Here is an 11,235-nt window from a genome sequence, read left to right on the forward strand (position 1 = left end):
AGGTCTGAAAATGGCATCGATAACTGGGAAACCAGCTTTGGTTACTTTGAGACAGTTACTCTCGGAATTGAGAAAACAGAGTTCGACTAAGAAACTTGCGGAGAACCAAATGGCCAGATACATTCTGGATCAATACAGAAAGTTTCAGACTACAGATCAACAACTATGTAAAGCGGCTGATGAAATGCATTTTAAAGCAAAGTCTTATTATGATTACATCCATTTTTCAAGACTATACAAAGATATTAATACTGAATATAAAGGAAAGGGGGAAAGGAGTGTGAAGGAAACGGCAAACATGGTCGGTTTCAAATTGCCACATGATCCCAAATAGATATGTAAATGATACACTAGTTTTTGTAAAAAATGTATAATTTTTCAACAGTCTCAAAATTTTAATTCATATTTTAGTAAGTGTTCTTTCTATTTACAAAATATGTGAAAACGGGTAAAAATTACATTGTAAATTTGTTTTGTAGTTATGTAGAAAGTACAAACAAATTATAAGAAATAGATACAAGAAATAAAATAGAAATATAATTAAAGGTGTAAAAATATGGTTTTTATTTTTCATTTTTTTATTTCTTTACATTCAAAAACATGCTATTAAAATATTGGTAGGTACTATAACATATAGATACTTACATAAGTTATGAACAATATTTATAATTGAATGTATGTAGAAAATATGCAAAATACACACATTTTCCATACTTTCTTACAAAATACAAATAATAAATCTCATAAATGCTTATAACCCTGATCAGCATTGAAATTGGTAAATGACTTAACCTTTTAGCATAATATATACCTACCCTCGCTACTTGAACGCAACCTGTCATCCTTTACGAAACTGAATTGATTATTTTATTTAATACTAGCTGAACCGCCCCGGCTTCGCTCGGGTGGAGTTTAGAAAACTCAGTTTTCTTCAGGGGAGGTTGAATTAAATTTTTCTCTCCGTAAGAACCTTCCTCGTACTTCAAGGAATATTATAAAAAAGAATTAGCGAAATCGGTTCAGCTGTTCTCGAGATTTGCGATGACCAACACATTTGGTGATTCATTTTTATATTATAGACTAGATCGAACTAGTATTAGCAATCAAAAGTGATTGTTAGAAGTGTTTAGTTTCCCCAGATTTGTCCTAGTTTGGAGCGCGTCCGGGAGAGTTATGCATACTCTGGGTTTCTTTTTTCGCAACCGGCGGGGATTTTAAGACTTCGTCTTCTTGGCTGTATTAGCGACGTGACAATCAGAACCTATAATATTATAAATGCGAAAGTGTGTTTGTTTGTCCTTCAATCACGTCACAACGGATCGACGGGATTTTTGCATGGGTATAGTTTAAGACCTGGAGAGTGACATAGCCTACTTTTTATCCCGGAAATCAAACACTTTCCACGATTTGAAAACCTAAATCCCCACGCGTACGAAGTCGCAGGCATCAGCTAGTTAATAATATGTCCGGGGGTTACGCTCGAAAATCGGGAGTTTTCGTGCTCTTGTCCTAGTTCATAAATTGTACAGATGACAAACCTACTGTTTGTATTCCTTCTCAATGAGTTTAGCTATGGTCTGCAGTTGCATGTTGCTGGTGCCTTCGTAGATGGTGCCGATCTTCGCGTCGCGGAAGAACTTCTCTTGAGGGAAGTCTCTCGTGAAACCTACTCCTCCCATGAAGTCGATGCACTTCGATGTTAGGGTTTGGGCTATTTCTGAAATTTAATTTAATTGATAGAAATTTTATTATTTTAAGCTAATAACCTAAATGCATCCTAAATGTCGATTCTCACGTCTCTAACTTCAAAAACATAGGACTTTCATACAACCTTCCACCCCCCCTTTATTTTAATTCGAATTTTTCAAGACCGTTTCTTAGCTGACACCTACGTCCTAGAAAGAACCTTCCTTCCAAATTAAGTTTGTAGGCTTTTTAGTTCCTGAGATTTCATGATTAGTCAGTCAGTCAGTCAGTGAGTGAGTGAGTGGTATTTCGCTTTTATATAGAATTTTATAAATTGTATTTTAGTCTGGTCTGGTGGATGACCAATTAAAAGTATGACTAAGAAAAACTGCCATATACTCCTTCCAGGTTAGCCCGCTTCCAATCATAGACTACCTAGATAGTCAGTCACTTACCATCAGGTGAAATCACAGTCAAGGGTTATGTCATCAAATGAAAAATCATAATATGAAATTACCTGAAGCGAAGTATTTGGCCATGGCGGCTTCCTTGACAAATTCTAGTCCGTTCTCCTTGAGTCGTGCCGCGTTGTAAGTAAGCAGTCTCGCCGCTTCGAGTTGCGTTTGGAGATGCGCGATTTGGTAGCTGATACCCTGCCGGAGGAAAAACAATTTTCGATTACACAGGAAGATTTTTTTGGTTTTGCACAAAATTTTTTTGGTGGTTCTGTATCGTTAATAGAACCCATTTCCATTCATAATTTTGTACCTTTTTGGAAATATTTTTTTTACCCTAAAATAAGCAAATCATGGTCATACTATTCGTAAACAAAGCACGCTATAAGCACGCTAGCTGACTCTGACGTTTTCCCTTTTAAAAAAGTACCAAGTTCGCATTTTAGATATTAAAGCGCGCAGAGGTCAATGGCCGCCGCGCGCGTCGTCGGGTGTGAGTGCGTGTATTTTAATCAACAGCTGAAGATAACGTTTGTAGGGTGACCATAATCATCTGTTCAAAAGTGGATATCTTTGGTAAACGATAACTTTGGTATTCTTAAGTAAAATAAAAAAAATAAAAAATACGTGTTAATCAAGTTTCTATACAACATAAAAAAAATGTGCAAAACCAAAAAAATCTTCCCGTATAATGTCCTACTGATGTCACGGCAGAGATAATTTACAAGTACTTGTAATAAGTTTCCTCTTTCCACGGCTGGCAATCTGTTACCTTTTCGACGACCTTCCTAGCGCAGTGGTAAGCGCCGTGGTCTTAATAGTGGGAGGTCCCGGGTTCGATTCCTGGCAGGGATTTGGAATTTTATAATTTCTAAATTTCTGGTCTGGTCTGGTGGGAGGCTTCGGCGTTAGCTAGTTAATTTCAGCCTCATCTATCCAACAGTTTGCGTTTTTCGTTGATAGATCAGTAGGGCGATTGTCTAAAACCTGCATTGATTGAATTGCACTGATTGGCTGAATTTGTGCGATTCTTGTTGCAAAACAAACAAACAATGCGGTAGGGCCACGATAGTCAGTCAGTCACCTTTTTCCTTTTATATTTTTAGAATTTAGATAATCGTTTAAAAGAATACCTGAAAAGAGTAGATGCTCTTGCCGAACTGCTTTCTGTCCAGCGTGTAAGGGATGGTGGCGTCCATGCAACCCTGGCAGAGGCCGATCATCTGCGCCGCGATCCCGATGCGGCCTTCGTTGAGGAAGCCTGCCGCGTACTTGTAACTGTGGAATATATTATATTTTATTTATTTATAGACTAGGGTTTGCTGCAATCAGACCTGTTGACAAGTGATCATGCAGCTTATGATGGAGCGTGCTTGCTTATAAGATGCCTATTACTTTTGACTTGAAAGAAGATTTTTTTTCTAATTTTGATCAAAATAACGTAGATGCGAGACGACAGATAGCTTGCGAACTCATATCTATTTTTTCGGAAGGAAGTATAGGCAAAGTATTCATACCTTCATAACGATTCGGCCGAAGATGGCCGCCAAGGTATCAGCTGTTTTAATGCCACCGTCTTTTATCGACGTGGTACCAAATGAGAAATATAGGTAAACTTACATACAGTTATATGGTGTTACCACAGAATAGATAATAATAGTACCTTCCACGACGTACCTACAGAAGATTTTACGGACTTGTTACGACGCAGTAAAGTGCAATCGCGGCGGCCTGAAATTTAATAAACGCCTCTTTCAATCGCGTGAACTCTTATTCTTATCTCTCGCTCTCTTATGGGATAAGATTTACTTATGCGAGAGCCATTGAAGAGGCGAGAATTACCTTTAAAATATAAGGGTATAAATAGCTTACCCTTTCCCATATTCCCCCAGGATGTTCTCCTCAGGCACCCGTACGTTGTCGAAGTGCACCATACAAGTGCCGGATGCGCGGATGCCGAGTTTGTTCTCCGGCTTGGCGACCGTGAGGCCGGGCGCGTCGCGCTCCGCTATGAAGCACGTGATGCCTTTGTAACCCTGCAAGTAGATGACAATTCCTTAGGCCGAACTCTAAACCTGAACCTAGCCAAATTTTATCAGAAACTGACTGTCAGAAAAACTCTGACGCCCGCCAAATGGTATTCTGCTCATACATTTTATACTAGGCTCCGCAGACTGTCAGAACTTTGTCGCGTCGGACCAACGCATTAGTGGATGTGGCAGAAAGTTTTCTGACAGACAATCATAGCCGACAGATAATAGCCGAACACCCCCGATCGCCAAGCTTAGGCATTTCCTTAGCTCGAAAGTCGGCTCACGTCCGTTCGGTAGGTACCCTCATTCCGCACATTGTCTTGATTACGTGACTTTTGAGTCCATCAATTACAACAAAGCATTCTCCCCTGTCCGCCGTCAACATTTAACTTTGTTTTACATTTATTTTTGTTTTCATATAAACCTTGCAAAATCTTGTCGCACTCTAAAGGTTGAATTCTCTGTGAGTCTGTTTGGACATATAATATCGCATTGGTGATATCTGAGAGGCGGTATTAATAAAATCTCACGGATCATGTGTTTCTGAGGATGTCATGATCATGACCTATTTTTAAACTACCGCACAGCTGATTCATGATGCCAAATAGACGTATCGAACAGCAATTTTCAACAAAGATGGCTTCTGATTAACGCAAGCCAGAGAGAGAATTTTATGTAGTTTTTTCCAAAATTTGAAGATTTCGAATTACTCATCTACGTAATACTAATTGTTTTTTTTGCCTAATGTTAATACGGAGAGATCAACCTAATAATTATTGCATCACATGATCACTACGAGTTAGTATAGTCAGAGATAACGTAATAGGTCAGTTGAATTACGTAGAACGTTTAACTGATAAGTCCCACTTTATTATTTACGAATTCAACACTGAACTACTTATCGAATCGAGAAACAAAATTGCTGTTTAAATCACGGCTAATTTTAAAACCATATCTGTGAAAATACCTACAGAAATAATTTTGGTATTGAAACCATGGGATAGCATGGCGAGGATGCTAGATTTTTAAAGGATCTGTACTCCCGTCTACGTCTCATAGAGTTCACAAGTTTATATACTAAGCATTCTACTTACTTGGACTACACAAATTTCAAACCCCTATTTCACACTCTTAGGGGTTCAATTTTCAAAAATCCTTTCTTAGCGGATGCCTACATCATAATAGCTATCTGCATGCCAAATTTCAGCTCGATCCGTCCAGTAGTTTGAGCTGTGCGTTGATAGGTCAGTCAGTCAGTCACCTTTCCCTTTTATATATTTAAACTATACTAATTTGTCTATTCATCAAGGTAACGCAGCCAAGATTCTGCCCACATTGTTTTGTTGCAATGGTCTTATTTTCTTATATTCGCAGGATAGAATTGATCCCAAATCATATCCTTACCTTCGAAGGATCAGCATTAGCCATAACGAGGAACACGCCAGCTACATCGGAGTTGGAGATCCACATCTTTGAGCCATTGATGACGTAGTCCTTGCCGTCCTTCTTTGCCACAGTCTTTAGCGCGAAGGCGTCCGAGCCTGAAGTTGGCTCTGTTAAGCAGAAACTGCCAGCCTAGAATTGAAAGTTCAACAATATAAATATGTCGGAGAACAGGAGGATGGCCGATAATTATTATTGACCCTTAGCCGACATTATAATGTAGTAATTAACTAATTAATCAGTAGGTACTTTATTCCATGTTCTTTACAAAAAGTTTTGAGTAGGTACTTCAACAACTTATCGGATAAGTCATAATACTTTCCCTAAATAATCAGGCTGCTTGTATCTGAACTAACTATATTCTAGTATTATCAAATGACATGAGCTAACTTCAATTACAATCATTGTAATTCTTACTTATCAGACGTGAAAGCCACTGCCGTAACGTAAAGTAGATTAACCTAACCTAACCCTACCTACGTCGCCTCCAACCACCCCTCACAGCGACCCCTCACCTCACTCTAACCTAATCTCAACATCATCATCATCATATTTTTAAATTATCGTGCAAAATGTCGAAAAAATACGACTGTAGTACGAACCCTCGTTGCGTGAGCCTGACTCGCACTTGGCCGGTTTTTATTAGTAGAATTTGAAAACTTACGTATTCCGTGCACAACTTCGTCAAGTACTTCTTCTTCTGTTCCTCCGTCCCCAACTTCATGAATAAGGAGTTGACCAATGTATTGTGGATATCCACGTACGCGGCCACCGCTGGGTCTACTCTGGACAACTCTTCCACTACCAGCATCATCGTGAGGAAGCCGCACCCTGAACCGCTGTACTCTGCCGGTGTTTCTATACCCATTAGCTGTAGAATTGTATGATTAGATTAAGCTAAGTAAGCTGCATTAGAATTTTAATAATTAGAAGCTGTGATAGCTTAGTGGTTAGGATGTCTGCCTCCTAATCGGAGTTTGGGGGGTTCGATCCCCGGTACGCACCTCTAACTTTTCGGAGTTATGTGTGTTTTAAGCACATAATATAACTCCGAAAAGTTAGAGGTGGTAAAAAAGTTAGAGGTGGTAAAATATCACTTGTTTTAAGGGTGAAGGAAAATATCGTGAGGAAACCTGCAAGCCTGAGAGTTCTCAAAGGTGTGTGAAGTCTGCCAATCCGCACTTGGCCAGCGTGGTAGACTGTGGTACCTCTCACTCTGAGAGGAGACCCGTGCTCCGTAGTGAGCCGGCGATGGGTTGATCATGATGAAGCTGCATTAGACTTTTATTGAGGGAAAATAAGAGGTATAAACCTTAACTCCAGCAGTCAAAACCCCGGAATTTATACGAATCGTGTCCTCGTTTCTACTCAAGGTAACTCAAGAACTTACACCATTATCGAACAGCATTTGTCTGATTCCTTCGTCGATTTTGTGCTCATCTTCCATCTTTTTGACTAGTGGTGCTATTTGTTCTGTTGCCAGCTTTCTAACTGGAAAGAAGACAACAGAACATAAACATAACAGAAAATAAATTATGCCTCCAGAGAGCCTCAGTAGCTCAACTGGTAAAGGAGTGGACTGAAAACCGAAAGGTCGGCGGTTCAAACCCCGCCCGTTGCACTATTGTCGTACCTACTCCTAGCACAATCTTTAAGCTTAGTTGGAGAGGAAATGGGAATATTAGTCATTTAACATGGCTAATATTCTTCATTAAAAAAAAAATTAAGTAGGTAGATGGTAAATATGGTAAGTATGGCAACGAGCTAATATCTTCTATCTTGCTGACAGTGCGCTGGACTCATGACCTAGTTAGTGCCTTAGCTGTCGAGCTGAGTTTGCTGCGCAAGCGATTTGTACTAGGTTAGCGGGATATGTAACAAACCTATACGCACTAGATTTCTAATGAAAACACAAGAAATCTTTTCCAATAGAAAAATTCAGTGGAAGTTCACATTGACCTTTAAATATCTTTTTTGATAGGAATGACAAAAATTATCATGTTTATCAGTTATCACCATGTCGTTAAATTCATATGAGTAGAGTTTATTTGCTGACGTTATCAATAGATACCTATACCTACCTACCTATCATACGTTTATCATATTTTAATAACTTGCAAACAATTCGTGTTTTCTTTCGTTTTATCTGCGTTCTCAAAGAGGTTATTGTTTATTCTGATCTAAGAAATAGGGTTCGTTAATATTTCTCCTTTGTCTAGATATGGAGAAACCGAAACATAACCAAAGCCACTAAGATCCAGCTAGTCAAAGCGCTTGTGTTCCCCATATTTCCTCTTCGCTTCGGAGCCGTGGACCCTGTGGAAGATGCAAGATAGTGAGGAGAAGAAGAGCTCTCGAGATGTATGCTGGAAAAGTTGGCCCGAATTTTGGACTAACAAATCCTTTCTCGAAGAACTGCATTAAAGCAGCGTAAAGTTTATGAATGCACCAAACTTGTTGTAAACTGTAAATATTCTTCTTTAATATATAAAAAAAAAATACAAAAAAAAAACCTCTACTTACAGCGTCGCATTTTCACTTTCTTTGGTGACATAATATAATTATACCTCTAGATAGGTAGATAGAGAATCTAGGTATAATGCAGTAGTAACAATTCCACCCTCACCATCTGGGTGTCTGGAGCACTTCGACCACCCGTTGTGGCCAGATCCTTTTCTCCACACACATGCAAACTATGGAATCAACTCCCTTCGGCGGTGTTCCAATTAGATTACAACATGAGGTTATTCAAGGGGCGGACCAACAAGTTTCTTAAAGGCCGGCAACTCATTGGTGGTTCCTCTGGTACTGCAAATGTTCATGGGCGGCGGCAATCACGGTGACCCGCTTGCTCGTTTGCTCGCCATTTTTTTTAGGTATAGGTATACTTAGTCACAAAGAGTGACTTAAATTGTTTCATGTGTGGGCTTGATAAGGTGATATATACGTAAATCGTATACCTACGAGTACCTACTTACTTACGACAAATGGTTCCGTGCGATGTACAACCTATTATTTAATTTGACCTGTTATTTTGAAATGGGTAATTATTTACTTATCTATGTAAATTACATGCCTCAAGAATAATAATAAGTAATTGCCGAACGTCACACATTAACAACGGCCAAGGCCATAAAGCCGATTACGACCTCTCTAAAACTTATTTTTAATTCAAAACTAGGTAAGTAGGTAAGTACATAAATTAGTTTACTTACATATCTACATAGGCATAGAAGAGTAGGTAGGTGCCTATTACTATAATGATTCCTGAACCAAATTGTTGGGTCAGTTATTACGAAGCAATCTCGTCTTACAAAAGAAATTATGTACAATGAATGACATTGAATCGGCCCCTGCCTCGTATAGTTCTCGTCACGAAAGTTGAAGCTGTAGTCATACCTACCTACGTCGGTTTTTTTTATAAAGCATATTTAGGTCAATGATGACTAATATTCCCCTTTCCACTCCAACTAAGCGTTCAGCTTATGCTAGGAGTAGGTACGACAATATAGTGCACCGGTTCAAACCTCACCAGGTTTGAACCGACGACCTTTCGGATTTCAGTCCGCTCCTTTAATCGTTGAACTATTGAGGCTCTTCCTAGCTATATTCAACCTATCTGTAATCTGTTGATATGCAAATGATATTGAAATTATAAACAATTCCCAAATTAATTCCTGGACCCGGGAACAAAAAGATTGCGCTAGAGCTCACATGAGATCATCAAATAAACATGAGAAAGAAATAAGAATGCACATATTGCATTACATTGTGGTGTCACGAATAGTCCTGCTAGGCTTGCTAGGCTTGCTAGGCTTGCTAGGCTTGCTAGGCTTGCTAGAAACATAAAGTTTACCTAAATATACCTACTTATATTATCATCGCTACCCATATTATAAATGCGAGTGTGTTTGTTTGTTGGTTTGTCCTTCCTTCACGCCCTAACTAAGCAACCAATCGACTTGATTTTTGACATAGAGATAGTTGAAAGGACTGAGAGTAACATAGGCTATTTTTTATCTCGGATAATCAATGAGTATATTTATTTTAAATGCGAAAGTGTGTTTGTTTGTTGGTTTGTCCTTCAATCGCGACGCAACGGAGCAACAGTTCGACGTGATTTTTTGCATAGGTATAGTTTAAGACCTGGAGAGTGACATAGGTTATTTTTTATCTCGGAAAAATCTAAGAGTTCCCTCGGTATTTTTAAAAACCCGCATCCACGTGTACGAAGTTGCGGGCATCTGCTAGTTTGATAGATAAATCAGAACATTACTTGTCTCCCTCATAGCTAATTCATCATCTGTCAGCATCGTCAAAGGTCGAGGGGCTTCTGTACTGAAACTCTTCGATTTCGCAGCCACTGCGACCGGCGCCCGCCATTGCTCCAAGATCTGCAAACGACATTCCAAATTCGAATCACATTTCCTTTATTAAACACACCACAGTTTTTTATTCATGACGAAGGTCATAATCTATACAGCCTAATTACGTAGGCGAAAAAGACACGGATTTTTTTTAAATTTTTTAAGTTTTAACACACCTTACAGCCGACACGTCGCAAAGGAAACATTTTTATTATTGTTCTTATTTTATTTTCGCGACGCGAGCGCACAGCAATCGCCGACCGAACCAGAATATAAACTGGTTGATTACGAATTTAGCTTATTTAGTCGCCATTGGCAGTCAGCGTGTTATCTCACTCACACTGAGATAACATGTGTTTTTCTCAGTTAGTAACTATAAGTAAATTAAATTCGAATGAATTTATCATTTACCTTTTTTATCATCATAATGATCAACCCATCCCCGTAGGCCGTACGCCGGCCCACTATACAGCACGGGTCTCCTCTCAGAATGAGAAAGGTTTAGGGCTTAGGTACCGCCACGCTGCTGGCAAGTGCGGATTAGCAAATTTGAGAATTTAGAACATACCTAATGGAGAAATCTCAGGAATGCAGTTTTACTCGCGATGTTTTCCTTGACCGCAATAGCATGTGATATTTAATTGTTTAAACCCACATAACTCCAAAAAGTTAGTCATCCCGGGATCGGACCTCCGACCTACCGTGTAGGAGGCGGACATCTTAACCACTAGGCTAGCATGGCTCTACTTTTACATTAAAACCGAAAAATTAATGACGTTTTAAGAACCGTAAAACTACACAACTATAGTCCAGGGCCACAACTATAGTCCTGCTACCTCTTTAAACAAAATCGAATTGTTTTTGACTTGTAGTGACATCTAGTACATTGCTTCGTAGTTTTTACTTGATTTAACCTATAAGTCTACTAGTTTTGTGCTTTTTGGTGAGATGGCGTTGTGAATTTAATTTATTCGTCCTACTGCGAGAGAAACCTGTTTCTAAGACGTGTAAGTACTCTGCAAACTTTTATTCGTAAACACTGGCTAAAGTGAGGAAAAAGACACGGAGTTGAATTCATAAGAAAGGTAATGTTGCTAACATGTATTTGACATATAGTTTTCTCTGTAATTGCACCTATTAATTTTTTTTAAAGATTTTTTAAATAATTTGGTACTTAGGTTTCAACTTTGGTCCTAACGTTTTTTTGGACCATAATTAAAAACCAACATGTTTTATTCCAGAAATGATGTC

The 11,235-nt window shown here is 38.9% G+C and overlaps 2 protein-coding genes across 2 annotated transcripts; one reads left to right on the forward strand and one right to left on the reverse strand.

Moving 5' to 3' along the window:
- Positions 1 to 9: 9 nt before the first annotated feature.
- LOC117986332 (short/branched chain specific acyl-CoA dehydrogenase, mitochondrial) lies at positions 10 to 10,320 on the reverse strand. Its single transcript, XM_034973167.2, has 9 exons — positions 10,161 to 10,320; positions 9,894 to 10,011; positions 7,008 to 7,108; positions 6,282 to 6,488; positions 5,579 to 5,749; positions 4,014 to 4,177; positions 3,275 to 3,419; positions 2,204 to 2,339; positions 10 to 1,717 (listed from the first exon to the last, which is right to left on the reverse strand). Exons 1-9 carry the CDS (start codon positions 10,188 to 10,190, stop codon positions 1,539 to 1,541), a joined length of 1,251 nt encoding a protein of 416 aa, XP_034829058.1. The 5' UTR covers positions 10,191 to 10,320; the 3' UTR covers positions 10 to 1,538.
- LOC117986339 (protein FMC1 homolog) lies at positions 11 to 555 on the forward strand. The gene has a single exon (XM_034973177.2). It carries the CDS (start codon positions 11 to 13, stop codon positions 332 to 334), a length of 324 nt encoding a protein of 107 aa, XP_034829068.1. The 3' UTR covers positions 335 to 555.
- Positions 10,321 to 11,235: the final 915 nt, after the last annotated feature.

This window comes from Maniola hyperantus, chromosome 11, assembly GCF_902806685.2.
Source record: "Maniola hyperantus chromosome 11, iAphHyp1.2, whole genome shotgun sequence".
Classification (NCBI taxonomy): domain Eukaryota; kingdom Metazoa; phylum Arthropoda; class Insecta; order Lepidoptera; family Nymphalidae; genus Maniola; species Maniola hyperantus.

Bases quoted from the DNA above. Each gene is read 5' to 3' on its own strand.
- LOC117986339 (XM_034973177.2), top strand. From the start codon at position 11: ATGGCATCGATAACTGGGAAACCAGCTTTGGTTACTTTGAGACAGTTA.
- LOC117986332 (XM_034973167.2), bottom strand. From the start codon at position 10,190: ATGTTTCCTTTGCGACGTGTCGGCTGTAAG. The intron at 10,012-10,160 runs GTGTGTTAAAAC...TGTCGTTTGCAG, and splicing joins TGCGACGTGTCGGCTGTAAG to ATCTTGGAGCAATGGCGGGC. The intron at 1,718-2,203 runs GTAATTTCATAT...ATTAAATTTCAG, and splicing joins GGCCAAATACTTCGCTTCAG to AAATAGCCCAAACCCTAACA.